The sequence below is a fragment of the Sebastes fasciatus genome, chromosome 17 (assembly GCF_043250625.1).
Source record: "Sebastes fasciatus isolate fSebFas1 chromosome 17, fSebFas1.pri, whole genome shotgun sequence".
In the NCBI taxonomy this organism is placed as follows: domain Eukaryota; kingdom Metazoa; phylum Chordata; class Actinopteri; order Perciformes; family Sebastidae; genus Sebastes; species Sebastes fasciatus.
The window spans coordinates 16518583-16533585 of NC_133811.1; the positions used below are offsets into that span (position 1 = coordinate 16518583).

The 15003-nt window shown below is 40.1% G+C and overlaps 1 protein-coding gene across 7 annotated transcripts in view; it reads left to right on the top strand.

Moving 5' to 3' along the window:
• The window catches only part of elmo1 (engulfment and cell motility 1 (ced-12 homolog, C. elegans)), a 120533-nt gene that overhangs the window by 43015 nt on the left and 62515 nt on the right, over nt 1–15003 (top strand). For 3 of the 7 annotated variants that reach the window (XM_074613563.1, XM_074613562.1, XM_074613560.1), the window contains exons 3-12: nt 5864–5904; nt 6071–6143; nt 6246–6296; nt 6424–6593; nt 10244–10279; nt 12191–12290; nt 12697–12848; nt 13012–13090; nt 14492–14533; nt 14857–14907. In XM_074613563.1, the coding sequence (XP_074469664.1) occupies nt 5864–5904; nt 6071–6143; nt 6246–6296; nt 6424–6593; nt 10244–10279; nt 12191–12290; nt 12697–12848; nt 13012–13090; nt 14492–14533; nt 14857–14907 (795 nt within the window). The remainder of the gene's footprint in view (nt 1–5863; nt 5905–6070; nt 6144–6245; nt 6297–6423; nt 6594–10243; nt 10280–12190; nt 12291–12696; nt 12849–13011; nt 13091–14491; nt 14534–14856; nt 14908–15003) is intronic. The other 4 variants (XM_074613566.1, XM_074613565.1, XM_074613564.1 and 1 more) reach the window with 3 other exon arrangements.

Consider the following 15003-nt stretch of genomic DNA (forward strand, 5'->3'; position numbering starts at 1 on the left):
CCTCCACTCACGATCCTGCCAGATTTTTGAATTATTAAAAACTGAGCCCACAGTGCATCTCAAGGTTTTAGTGTAAACAGTACTGTACACAGCTACTGCAAAGTCTCACTAAATAAAGCTCCAATGTTCATGAAAATGAATGACAAAATGTTGAGGTCACGGTAGATGTAGTGTGGTAAATTTCTGAATTTTATCTAAAGAACCGCATTTTTGAAAGTATTTTGAATTCTATCCTGATGTAAACCATATATGGAGCAATTATGGAGCAATTAATCTTAGTCAAAATGAATTACAGAGGTTTTATGTACTCAGACTCCAGCTCCAGAAGCTCCTCTTCTGCTTGTTTTTTTCCATTGTGAGCTCCTGAAAAGAGAGACAACATATGTTATTTCACCTCCAGTTGTCTGAAGTAATCTTAAAAACGTTGTTTGAATCAAAATTATGAGCTGAGGCAGCGCACCTGAAGTTGGATGTCCTTCCTCTTCCTCTTCCTCTTCCTCCTTGTAGTTCCAGATCTTTTCTTTGATCAGCAGCATCTCCTCTAGCTCTCTCTTTTCTTTTTCCCACTGCTGTGCTCCTTTTTGGACTGTTTTAGTTAATCAGAGAGCTCCTTCCTGAAGCTGTCTTCCTTCTCTGCCAGCTCTTTCTGGTATAGACCTCCTATTTTCCTGCCAGCTGCTTCCTGCAGTTTTCCTCTCTCTCAGAGCTCCTTCCTGAAGCTCTCTTCCTTCTCTGTGAGCTCTTTCCGGTGGCTCTCCTCCCTTTCAGTCAGCTGCTTTTGGAGTTTTTCCTCAAGAGCGTCACTTGTCAATTTGTTGTTTTTCAGAGCTGACTGTGCGTCAGTCAGCAGGGCCAAGGTGTCCACGCGAGCGTTGATACGAGCTTGTCTTTTTTCATTGGGCCTGACGATCAGCTTGTCTTTCTCAGTGAGGAGCTCTTCACGCTGGCGACTTTTCTCTGCCACATCTCTTCCATGTTCTTCACCCCACTGGCCTCTTTCCACTCGTCAACGGAGGCTCTCACCCTCTCAGTTTCCTCGTTTTGAGTGTGGAGGCTCTGTTGAAGTGAGATAATCTGCTCATCTCTCTTTTTAATTTCCTCCTCTGCCTTTTCAAGCTCTTTATTGAGTTTACTCCATCAGGCAACTATGGTTGCATCATAATTTTCCTCCAGAGCAAAGAGATGGAGGTGAAGAAAGCCTTTTAATAGTAGTAGTAGTAGTAGTTCTGTTACACACTTAAGATGTGACAGGTTGTGTCCCCATCCCACATACTTTATTTTCTAAAAGTTTCTAAGAAATATGAAGACACCTGTAGCATACCTACTAACTCTCACAGTCAATAATTCCACCCCTGTCCTACAAAATTAGGTTCCCATACAACTAAACTGCATTCTCAATTACGTTTTGAAGGAAATGTATTTTTTCCCGAATTATGGTCAAAACAGAAAATGCATCTAAACTATTTGGTTATGTTCAGGCAACAAAATTACTCGATTAAGTTTCGTAAAACATCATGGTTTGGCTTAAATTAAGAATATTTTTGTATTTTATTTATACTAGGGCTGTCAATCGATTAAAATATTTAATCGCATGATTGTCCATGACTAATCACGATTAATCACACATTTTTTATATGTTCAAAATGTACCTTAAAGGGAGATTTGTCAAGTATTTAATACTCTTATCAACATGGGAGTGGGCAAATATGCTTGCTTTATGCAAATGTATGTATATATTTATTATCAGGTACTTCATTTAGCATAAAAAATATGCTCAAATCATAACATGGCAAACTCAAACCCAACAAGCAACAACAGCTGTCAGTGTGTCAGTGTGCTGACTTGACTATGACTTGCCCCAAACTGCATGTGATTATCATAAAGTGGGCATGTCTGTAAAGGGGAGACTCGTGGGTACCCTTTGAACCCATTTTTTATTCCCATATCTTGAGGTCAGAGGTCAAAGGACCGCTTTGAAAATGGCCATGCCAGTTTTTCCTCGCTAAAATTTAGCACAAGTTTGGAGGATGCCAGTATCTTCACTCTAGCTTCAAAACTGAGCCCGCTACAACCTCCGAAAGATCAATTGTGTTAATGCGTTAAAGAAATTAGTGGCATTAAAACTAATTTGCGTTAACGCGTTATTATTGCGGTAACTTCGGCAGCCCTAATTTATACAGTAATATACTTCTTTTTTATAAGTTATAGATTGCAAATTTATGAAGCAGTCTTCAGCTGATGAATTCATTGTCCATTTGTTTATATACACTATAATGCAAAGGATAATCATCTGTAACAAATGAGTTGTGTTACTGCTGCAGTTGAATTTGTAGTAAATCAGACAGGGACAAAATGTGTAAGAAACCCAAAATAAGAATGAATTAATTTCTATTTTTATGGCGTCTTTGGGGAAATTGTAGTGCATAGATAATGACTCTAGAATAGCAGCAGAATTAAAATGTTTAAGAAGCGGAAAAAGATGCTGCAAAATGTATCCTTGTGTGTAATAATATCTGTAATGAATGTGCCAACAATGCTGCCATCAGTCATCGGTAATAGCTGGTGAAGTCTACTTAATGTGTAACTGAATGACCTCGGAGAGAAAGAGATAAAGTGTATTTGTTGTAGCTTTTTGTCTTCCGAGTTAGAAAGGAGAGTTGTGTCAGATAACTGGAGAACATCAGATTTCATATAATATATTGTGTTTTATTATGCTGTAGATTACAGCTTTGCTTTTCACATTGATGCCAGTGCACAAGGTGAATAGTTTAGTGGAGCTAATGGGAAAGGAGAGGAAGATGTGGTGGGAGTCGGGAAATGTGATGGAGTAGGGGAAGAGTTGAAGATGGGATAGTGGAGGTGGTGTAACTCCTGGTTACATGATGAAAGGGTTGGGAAAAGCAATCTGCGTTTAGACCTCAGAGGTAAAGAGATAAAAGGAGCAGATGGAGGCCATTAGAAGAGGAGAGGAGAAGAGTTGTGGAAGGCATAACTGGGGAAACATAAATTAATTAAGATTGTTAGTAGATTTAAATGCAACCGAACCAGTCCAAATGAATTATAAACGAAAACAGGCTGTGTATGCTGATGTTTGTAATTTGAATTTATATGTATGTAATATATGATATAAAATTAGCCTCACATATGAAAAAGATCTAACGTTTGCACTGGTAAGACAGAAGCTTGACATTTGAAGACTTAAAGTACCATTTGTCCTTATTACAACTTCTAAAAAGTTCTGCACATGTGGTAATATATTATTACCTGTTTATATTATTTAAATAGCCACAAATTTAAATGGATTAGTTTATTAATAATACAATTCAAAGCTGGAAGAAGCTTTGATCGGGTGTGAGAGAAGGAATTGCCCCAAGCAATGCACAAGTGGGTTAATGTCTTTTTAAAATATTGCAAACCTTTGCTATTTCTTTGATGATTGAGCATATTAATAATTTGCTCATAAAAAAAGCTACAGTAGGACTAAGAAATACCGAACATTTGCTGTATAAATCTGGATTATTTCCGTAATATTCATGTTCTTGCACGTTTGTAAAACATATTATTGCGTTATTTTTTATATTCTATCAAAATCGTTATTTTTTATATTCTATCAAAATCTTATCTTCCAAGGAGCAAATTATATATATTTTCTACAGGACATACTGGTATTGTTTTTTTTTTTTAATTTCTCTAAAAGGTTTTGACCTTGTATTTTTTTGTTGTTGTCTAAAATTAAGTTCCAGGTAACATTAAAATGTCCTAAAATTGCTTTTTGAAATCCACAGATACCCTGTGTGTGTGTTTGTGTATGTGTGTGTGTGTGTGCGTGTTCATTGTAGTCTAGCAGCGTACTGTCGGTCCCAGAGAGCCTGAGGATGACAGCAGTGGCGAGCGAGCAGATATTAAGCTAACACCGCCTGGCATTATGCACACACACACACTCCTTATATTTGTCACCTCATCCCTCCATATGTACTTTGCTTTGCTCTTCATTTTCCTGCAGTCCCTCTTTCTCTCTGTTCAGCAACCACTCTTCTGCTCTCTCTCGCTATTATCATCCACTCTCCCCCTTCCTGTGTTTGCTCTTGTTTTCCCTTCATCTTATTCAGTTTGCGTATTTCTCACTTTTCTTTATCTTGTGTTCACATAAAAGCCCACCCTCTTCTGCTGTCACCTCTCTGCCTTTCTTTGCCTGTCATATACTGTATGCCCGTCATCCTGCCACCATTATCTTCTCTCTGTGAATCTTCATCACTACAGCTTTTGCTCTTTGAAGCAGCCTCTCTCGTTGCTCGGGGTAATCCCCAGTGAAGCAGAAACACAATCATTGTGACTGTATATGCAGATGCTCACTAAAGTTGTAACTGTGTGATTTTGTGCACATGCTTGTGCCTGTGTGTTTTAAAAAGATTATGTTGGGCACAGTATGAATAAAAGAGACCTTCAACCATATTTAAAACACTCTCTTGCCTCTAAACATGGACTGGTGGATAAGACTCTGGCACTGACACTGGCCAAAGTACTATATTCAGATCTTTTACTTGAGTAAAAGTAGCTATAGTACAATGTTATAGGGGTACATCAGAGAGAGCATTGTTCCTCCATACAGTTAGGAGACTCGCAGAGGACAGAATTTAAAAACACACAATGGTCAGAACTGGAGCAGCAGAGGCCAACTATCCTGACTTTTAAGGCCTTTGCCTTAAGTCGTATTTTTTTCCGAAATTGTTGCACGTTTAAAAATAAATACAACCTCACGTTGTGTTAATCATTTTTACATACCGACTCCAAAACTTTCATCCGTCATTTAATGTTTTTGATTTTCAAATTTGATTTTCTGCATTTTTTCACATCCGTCAAAAGCCAAAAGAGCGTTGTTTGACCACTCACGTCCGTGCAAGTGTCATCATCCATAATGGCATCTGATAAACTGATTCACATTTCCCAGCACAAAGCACTTTAAGACAAAAAAAAAAGAAAACAGAGATGCGGAATTTAAAGATTTTAGAGATTTAAAGAAGAGAGATTGTGGCAGGTGATTGCAGAACAGCTTGGAGGCTGGGATGGTTGCAAAACAAAGGATGTAGGAAAGATTAGACAGTAGTGATTGTGCTCTAGGCAGCTAGACAATAGCTTCTTGCTGATGTCATTCATTCATTAGCCCCGTTTTGGACCAGTGCTATCCATTGCACCCAAGTTATTAATTTTGTTTTGACTTGTAATGCAAATTTTCGCAACAAATAGAATAATAAAACGCATCAGACTCAGCGTGCAAGGTTTCTGTTTTTGTTTTTTTATCAGATGACAGATCAAAAAAAACATACAAAAAATACGGACTTGGTGTGCAAAGACCTTTAGTCTCGAGTAAGGGTCAAGCTCCTAAAATGCTGGATTTCCCATAATGCAACTGAAAGTAGGCCTGATTATATCTTTTGTATGTAACTTGTAACTATATCCGCCAAATCATAACAATGGAGTAAAAAGTATTACTTAAAAAGTATATATTAGTAGTATTACCTATATAGTATAGATTAGCAGAAAAGGGAAATAAAGTAAAAGTACCTCTTACTTAAACTTGTTATAGAACAGTACATGAGTAAAGCTACTTATGTCGAGCAGTATATCACGGCTGCTGATCTGGAAGCAGTTTCACATACAATTATACTGTAAAAAAATGGTGCAACAGACATGGCCAGTGATCCCACATCAGCAGTCGGACAGTTAAATACAGGCTCCTGAAGAACAGCCTCTCATTGTGCCAGTCCTGTAATATAAAATAATTGCAGCTCACTCTGACTTGACTACTGTTTTAGGAACTCGAGCTTGGACTGCAGACTAAATGTATTTTTGCCTGTCTCCACAGAAAAAGCCTCTCTCTGCCATCATTAAAGAAGTGTGCGAGGGGTAAGTCTGCACGCCTTTTTGGATTTCAAAATAATTCTCTTAGGGCTTCTTACAAAAGCCTTTCTATCTCCATACTTAAATCCTATTAGCTGTATCCTACACAATATGTTCTCCACTTTTAATACCAATTATGCAATGTTTTTTCTCTCCATCCAATGGATTTTAGGTGGTCCTTGGGGAACCATGAAAACTTTGCTCTGCAGATTGCTGATGCCACAAATTTCTACATCACAGAAAAGGTTTGGTTATCTGTTTTTTTAATTCCAGACAGCAGCATCCAAGGTAAAAATGTGCCTCAAGTGCTCACTAACTTCTGCTTTTATCTTGGTGGATCTCCACAGAATCGCAATGACATTAAGAACGGATCAATCCTGCGCTTGACCACCTCTCCTGTAAGTTTGCAAAATGTCCTTATTAGTATATAAGAACACTGGTCATTGTGGATGCACAGAGAGAAAAATATTTTATTATCCCAAGGATATTTTTTATTGATTACTTTCCTTTTACTTTCCACTCTAGTACCAGACTGCAGTCCAGCTCCATGAACGGATCCAGTCGTCCAGCATGGACGCCAAGCTGGAGTCTCTGAAGGACCTGGCCAACGCGTCACGGGACATCACCTTCGCCCAAGAGTTCATCAACCTGGACGGCATCTCCCTGCTCACTCAGATGGTGGAGAGTGGGACTGAGTAAGTCATATTACTTTGGATTTCCTCTGTCGCTGCAGTGTTTGTCTCCCCTCAGACAATTTCTCCTTCCTCTTTGTGTGATGAATTTGATAGAGAAGACAGGGAACAGCAGTCGATTGGAAGAATATAGTGGTATCCTGTACTCAGCTCATGATGTTTGAGCTAACCTGACTTGGGAAATGAATGTCTAGCTCTTAATTATCAGGTGGAGTTTACACAAATCTGAGGTCGGTGAGAAGTTGCAGTGTGCATTCTGATTGGTTAAGTTCAACACAGCTGACTGACCTGCTCTCAGTTCAGTGGCACTCCTCAAATCATCGTATTATGGTTTGGGAACATAGACTGTATATAAGAAGTGGACGTAGTCATTGGGTCATTTACTCATAGACTTCTATACAATCAGACTTCCTTTTGCAACCAGAGGAGTCGCCCCCTGCTGGCTATTAGACCGAATGCAGGTTTAAGGCACTTCACTTCTCAGACCCGGAGGTTGCCCACAGTTTGGGATTTGATTGTAGTTCAGCATACTTTTGGATTTCTCTGCAACACTAGATAGATGTGTCATTATCAGGCCATGTTTCTGATGTAATCTTGTTTCTATTCTTACATTCACCCTTTGACTTAGATTGATAATGGGAACATTTGTCCTGTCGTTGCTCTGAAAGGAAAACTGCTGCCGTCCAATCACTGATTGCCACAGAAATCTGTTAACATTCTTTCACTACCTTGGTGTGGAAATAAAAGTCTTTGTTAGATATCAAACCAAACAGGAGAAAATTACTGAGCCTTTCTTCAAATTGATTGATGTTTGTCGTCTCTATCAACAATATCTGCCGGCGTTAGAACGTTGTAGGATGAAAACACAACGAGCCTGACCTGACCAATCACAGGTCTTTTTGTCTCTATGCAATATCTTTGTGGTTGCACAGTTACTTTTTTGAGGAGGTCTACGTCCATTTGAGCCTACGGCATACAGTAACTACTGTACAAAGGATATCTGCACAGGATGCACAGCCAGGCCATAATCCCATAACACACTCTGAAGGTGTCATCCAGAAGCTGAAAAGAGAAGAACTGGCTCGTGAAGAACATGCCCAGGGGCTCCTGTTTGCCTTTTTTTGACCATGATAGTGATATTACACACGACTCAGAAGAGAGCTCTGCGCTGGTTTCTGACTGTTCAGCAGATCCAACAACTCACCGTGTGTGTGTGTTGGGAGTGGAGGGCCCTGGAGACCGTCTCAACTGAAGGTTAAAACGAGGACTTTTTTCGCTGAGGTGGAATTTCTCAGCCGTAATGCCAGTGGGAAGTGTGTGTGTGTGTGTGCCAGTAGCATACTGTGTGAGTGCAAGGCTCCAGCCAGAGTAAAAGCACACAGGAAAGTTACAGTAGGAGTGCAAACGCACACACACACATGCACACAAGCAGACATACGGTGCAAACTGGCGGGGAGGGCAGCAGCCAGCCAGCCGTCCGGGACGCTCTCGTTTTCTGCCTCATGCATCTCTCATTATTCATCCGTTTTTATCCAGCAAGAGAAAAAAGACAGATTGTAGAATTGTTTGCTTGCGTGAGGAGTTGGCTCCAAAGACACACTCATGTTGTAAAAGCGCAACTCATACAAGGTCAAGTATGCTCTTAGTATGGCACGGTAAAAACCCAAACACTTGAGTACAAGCACACACTGATGAACAGGGAACTCCGCAGAGCATCTCAAACAATTATTTGTGCTGGATTCTTAAATTGAGCAAACCTTTTCTTAAATGGAATAATTTCTCCTTTCACGCTCGGGGTTGTTTTGTAATGTCTGTACATAAAGGGTCGAATTCCGGTCGGGTATTTAATGTCTTCTCTTCAGCAGAAACCACTTAATGGTCTCCTATTTCTGCGAATGAGACGGCAGCGCCTCTAGCATTACGCTCACTTTTACTATTTGACAGGAAATCATTGAAACCTCTTCTCCTTTTTGCATGTTCAAATTAGCAAATATTTGACCCTTGTTTGATCTTACTGCTAGGAGCCATCTCAGCAGCCCTGATGTTGACTCCACTCTGCTTCCGGCTCTTTCATTAAATATGTTTTTATGTAGATTACATCAGTTATTCAGCACTGGAGAGTTTGAGTGTGGCCTGTATGTAAGCGAGAGAGAGAAACAGAGCAAGCGGCTCTGCTGCATTTCCATCTCAACAGAAGGGGCTTATGAAACACAAACACGCAGATAGGTATCAGTGTCTGACACACACACACACACACACACACACACACACACACACACACACACACGTACACTCAAACACACACGCTCATTAGTGCGCCTGCCAACCAACTTGGTGAACTATAATTATTCAAGAGGCTCAGTGCTGGAGACTCTCGAGGGCAGAGCTGCGCTGTGATCTGATGCTTCTGACGGAGATGTTGTACTGTATTCATGTGGTAATAAGTTGGCAGGCAGCTGCTGCTGTTGTTGCCCACACAAGCACCAAAAGTTAAAGGCAGACATCGCCCTCTACTGACTAAAACGTGGAACATCTAATGTGTTTTGACTCAGTAGTTGTTCAGAATGTACAGTGCAACTTCAACCAGGTTATTAGGAGGTGTTATAGAGCGCTGCAGGGATGACATATTTGTGTAGGCCAACCAGGAAGTTAGCATCTCTCTGGGTTCCCTCGACAAAAAAGTCAATGGGATTTTTCCATTGAATTTTGGATTATTGCAGAAAATAAGCTCTGTGGCAAACAAACCTTCATGATACTTACATGTTTTGTTCAGCAAGATAATCTTCACAAATGAACACCACTTTATGATTCGAAGTGTGAATGCAATCACCAGAAGTAAAAAGCTAACGTTAGGCTACAAACAAACAACACCACGGTCGCATGAGCGCGAGTATACACAACGAGGTTTTAGTAGTCTCATTTAGCCACTTGTTTGCAACCACCTATTTAAAGACACGTCAAAGCTTCAAAATTCACGATTACATTATTTGCTGACGTATTTTATATCGTAGAACAAAACATTAAATTCTCTTAAGCTTGTTTTAACCACAGACCTTATTTCAGGCATCTAACTAAAAACCCATTCAAAAAACCCATAGACTTTGAGACACGGGAACCAGAAGTACTAAAATGATAACTCATTTCCGAGTTTTAGGACTCGTTCCTGCAGTAACTTGTTTTAAAGTTCAGCCAGTCTTCATTTGTGTGTAACTTAATTGCTGAGACATTTCATTTATAATACACTATGTATATTTTCTTCTTCAATGAAAGTGTTGTTTGATCATTTCTGTGCATTGTCATCTCTACCCGAGCGTGCTGTGTGACAGTAAGCTTTTTCTGCTTGGCATGCTTTTAATGTCTGAGTAGGATTACTGGTAAAGGTATTTATTTTAGGTCAGTGTGTGAAAGTTTATGTTGAATGAAATATTGACATTTAATATCAGTTTGCTTGTGTCTAAATGTTTACAATAAGAGGTAATATGTATGACGTGTCATAATAGATTGGACTTGCTTGGAGTCTGGTGTCTTCTTTGAGGGACATTAACTTGACAGCAGATTGTGTGTATGTGTGTTGTTCCCTGCTCTGTGCTGGCTAAAAAGGTTTAGTTGTTTGTTTCCCACCTTTGACGACAAAGTTTCTCAAATTTTTGCAGACGCTATCAGAAACTACAGAAGATTATGAAGCCCTGGTAAGCCCCTCCCCTTTCCCCCGGCCGGGTAACGTCATTGGCTCTGTGCTCTTCCTAACCTGCTGACCGAGTCTGCATGATTAAGACTCTTAACCCCAGTGCCTTATGGGAAATGATACATATCTATAACACAGCCACCTCCAGGCTTCCATTTCGAAATCAGTGTCGCACTTTAATTTTTTGCATGTGGTTTTGGGCAAACGACTCAAACGGCTTCCTAATTCTTCAACACAGACTGAAAGAAAGCCAAGATTTATTTCTAAAAACCTAATGGACATTTATTAAAACCAGTGAATTGCAGTTTCTGTTCTTCTAGTACAAGTCATCCTGAGTTAAATCTTGGTGTTCTTTACAAAGTGGTGCGGCTCATGGTGAAGGGATTGTCTGTGCTCGCCTTGAGGGGTTATCCAGCTACTTTTCTTACTTTTTCTATTAGCCAATAAACTCTATCACTACAGGAACATCATCCATCCATCAACAAGGGTTCCTTTACTCTAATCTATCCTCTTATGATAACGATTTCATGTAGCATTTAACCACAGTATGTCATCTAAATGCCCAGTACCATCTGCAAAAGTCTTCTCGTCCTGTGGGTTACTAATTGCCCATTTAACCGCTCACTAATCATCCACCATGCACACTGACCCATGATGCTCTCTGTTGATCCACCGCGGGGATATTTGTGTCCTGAAAGCTTATATCTTCAATTTTCTTTTTGTTTGTTTTTCTTTGCTGAATTTGATGAGATCATATCATCAGATTATTGCTTTCTCAATAAAAGTTTAGATTTAAGACTTTTACTGGAAACATAGTTTGCCTTGATCATAGCTATCATAGGTTTTGTATATTTTTTATAGGGCTGTTAGTAGATTCAAATATTTAATCGCGATTCATTGCATGATTTTCCATAGTTAATCCCAATTAATCGCAAATTAGTCACATATTTTTTATCTGTTCAAAATATACCTTAAAGGGAGATTTGTCAAGTATTCAACACTCTTATAATAAGCTGCTTTATGCAAGTGTCTGCATATATTTATTGTTGGAAAACAATTAACAACACAAAACAATGACAAACATTGTCCAGAAACCTTCAGAGGTACTGCATTTAGCATAAACATATGCTAATTTTCACGTTAGACATAATGCAAGCCAACAGTAGAAGCATAAATGATGTATAAAGGATGAACCAACTGGATAAAGCCTGCTAGGTGCTTCTGCAATGCCAATCTTAAGCAGTAGAGGTCACTATTGTAAAACCTATTGGTGAAGCCATAAAACACCTGAAAGTTTGAAGCTTGCTGAACAGTTTCGTAACACAAAATAGAAGTAATAACAAAACAAAAACTGTCTAGTCAACTATAAGTTATTTGCAAGTTAAAGCTTCTATATTTAATTCTGATTTCTAAATTTCTCATCGTGTACTTCCAGCAGTAATATGTCTTGGATATAACAGCTGTTTTATGTGTTCCTTGCTGTGGCCTCCTGTGACTCTTGCAGAGTGATTTATTCCTCCTGATATTTGTGTAACTGCATGACTTCATTCTATTATGTAGCTTTCTGGTCCCGATTGAACGCCGCACTGTGCTGCCCGGCTCCCGCTGGCCTTCTGACGGCCCCCGCTGTTTCTTGAAGGCCAGTCTGTCTGCACTGCATCGCAAACCTCTTTCTTCCTCCCGCCGTTTCTGTTTTATTTCTGTCTTTTTTCAGCAAGCCTGGTTGCAGCATTGATCTGTCCCCTCTCCCCCTCTCCGCCACCTCTATCTCTCTCTCGCTGTCTCTGCTGACCGCTCATTCCTCGTTATGTTTCCCAGCCATCTGGGCTTTGCAGCTATACACTGCTCCAAGCCATCTGCTGGAAAGAAGTTTCCTATGGTCTATGTGTGTCTCTGTGTGTGTGTTGTCTTGTAGTTTTGGCGACCTGCTGTCCTTCACTCTGACGGCCTTCGTGGAGCTGATGGACCACGGCATCGTCTCCTGGGACACTTTCTCTGTGGCCTTCATCAAGAAGGTCAGCCAAGAAAATGTCTCATTTAACAGGGGCAGGGATTTACGTGTAGACTTTTATTACGTTTATAAATAATCCTGCAGTTATGCTGCATATTTGCTGTCACCTAATGTCTTTGAGGGCCTTTGTGATAAATACAAGGTTGGAAGTTTTGTATTTTCTCCTGATGCAGTCATGAAGCTAACCGGTGGCATTTCTAAATGTCTTAAAATACATCACAACAACTAAGTAAAAGCACAGATTGGCAGTTTTGCCTTTAATTTATCTTCCCAGGTGCCAAAAGGAATTTTTTTTAAGCTGTCCTCCATTACCTTTTACTATCTCCATCTCTTTAAAGTAATACATCATATACATTATTTAGTGTTTGCCGCAGAGTCTTTATCTGTCCCTTGCTCTGTCCTTCCTGCAGATCGCCAGCTATGTGAACAAGTCAGCCATGGACACAGCAGTGCTGCAGCGCTCCCTGGCCATCCTGGAGTCCATGGTGCTCAACAGTCAGGATCTTTACCACAAGGTGGCGCAAGAGATCACCATCGGGCAGCTCATCCCACATCTTCAAGGGTGAGTGGATCAGTAGAGCTGTATGAACACTAATTAGGTTGATTCATTTTTGAATCAGTGTCTCTTACACCATGCTAAATGCATTTCATACCCCATGGATAGGTTGTAATGAACTATTTATATGTACAGTTAATATTCTTGTGTGTGCTATTTCTACTTCCAGGACTGATCAAGACATTCAGACCTACACTATAGCTGTCATCAATGCTCTCTTCCTCAAAGCTCCTGAGGAGAAGAGACAGGTGAGGCTGCAGTGTGCACACCAGCATATACTGTACTGTACATTAGCATCATGATGTGAGCTCTACATGGTACATTCACATGTGAACACATTTTTGTGTACTGTAGTACTTTGTGTGTATTTTTGTATCATGTGTTTTAGGGCTTCACAATTAATCAAAATTTTATCGAAATCGCAATATGGCAATTTTCAAATAACAGGAGGGGCAATATTTGTTAAAGGGCAAAATGTCTGTCAAAATACCATTTTAGGATAAATATGTTGGTGCTGCAGAGATGTCCTGGCCTTCACATCATATTCTACAGACATAAGAAAACATCTTTGTTTTTTTACAGTGTACAGATCCCTGCAAAAATCACAACATAATCATTTTAATGTTTTTCAATGAAAATGATAATAATGATGTAAAAATTATTGTTTCCTCTAATATCGCAAATTATATCTTAATCACAATGTCAGTCAAAATAATCGCAATTAGATATATTTTTTTGTGTCTCACTCCAGTATAGTGTGTAAGCCCAACAAACCCCCTCGTTCCCGACAGCCCTTTCTCTCCATTCCTCTCTGCAGAAGTGACATTTTTGCTCCACCATGCTCTCATTTCTAGACTCATCTCTCTCTCCTTCCCTCTCTAACCTATGTCACGCCTCACCCCGTAGCTAATCACATGATCCCTTGAATCAGCACCTTAGGGTCCAGCGATGTGCTTTGACATTAATAATGAATGATGCTAACCCACGGCTTTTCTCCTATGCAGCATACAAAGTTGAACACACGCTAGGCAGAAATAAGCTCCACAGCAGCACTGCGTACAGATTGTAGCACACTCAGATGTTGCAGTGCTTCTTTGTTTTTGCTGATAAGGGTCTGCTCAAATCAGATTCACGTAGTGCTGGTTGGCAGCAACTTTATTGGGTTATTTCAGATGATGATAAGTGAACAATATCTCCTCTTGCTCAGGTGCGGACATGTGTGGTAATATAAGTTTATAGCAGACTGTTTCATATCTGCAGAGAGGCACTTTTATAATGTGATGTTATGGGGCATCATGTCAGGTTCTTTTATACGCAGATCGATCACAGGTGACACATCTTAAAACATGCGACTGGCTAATGGCACTATTTCGGTTCTCAGTGTGTGTGTGTGTGTGTCTTAAAGGACAGATAACTGTGTGTGTGTGGTAAGGACTCGACCATCAGTAAAGCTATTATTATGATCCTCCAGTCTCCCACCATTCTGCTGACTCCGTTGCCTCCCCCCCCCTCCTTCCTCCACAAGCTACACCACTGACAGAAAACTAAATTTCTTTTAACCTCCTCTCAGACTCTCTTTTTCCACATTCACTCACCCTCTCTGTCTCTCTGTCTCTGACTTTGTTTCCTCACTGCACACGATATGGTAGTTTGATGAGCACATTGTGGACATCCTAAATTGTCCCCTGACAGTAAGTGCACCCTTGATTAGCACACTTTGTAGTTTGCACTGTAGAAGACATCAGTTAGTGCATTTGGTATTATCCCTTTTTAAGATTAAGTTTGGGATGGCTTTCTTATTTTCTACGACCGGTCGCTGCATATTTTGCAGTGTGCTGTGGCAGTTTTTTTGTTTATTTTGTCCGCATTCATTTCTCATTTCAACATAGAAAACCCTAAAAATATATATTTTTTGTTGGTATATTGTTGTCTCATCTTCTCTCTCTCTCTCTCTCTCCTAAATTCTGTCTTTCTCTCTATCTCTATCTCCCTTCTTTTCTTTCTCCCTCTATAGGAGATGGCCCATATTCTTGCCCAGAAACAGCTGCGCTCCATCATCCTCAGTGTAAGTCTAACCATGCCCTTCTCCTCGTTACCCCTCCAGTGTATCCCTCTGTCTCTGTCTGTCTTTATCTCTGCTCGGCTTTATGCCTCTGCACCG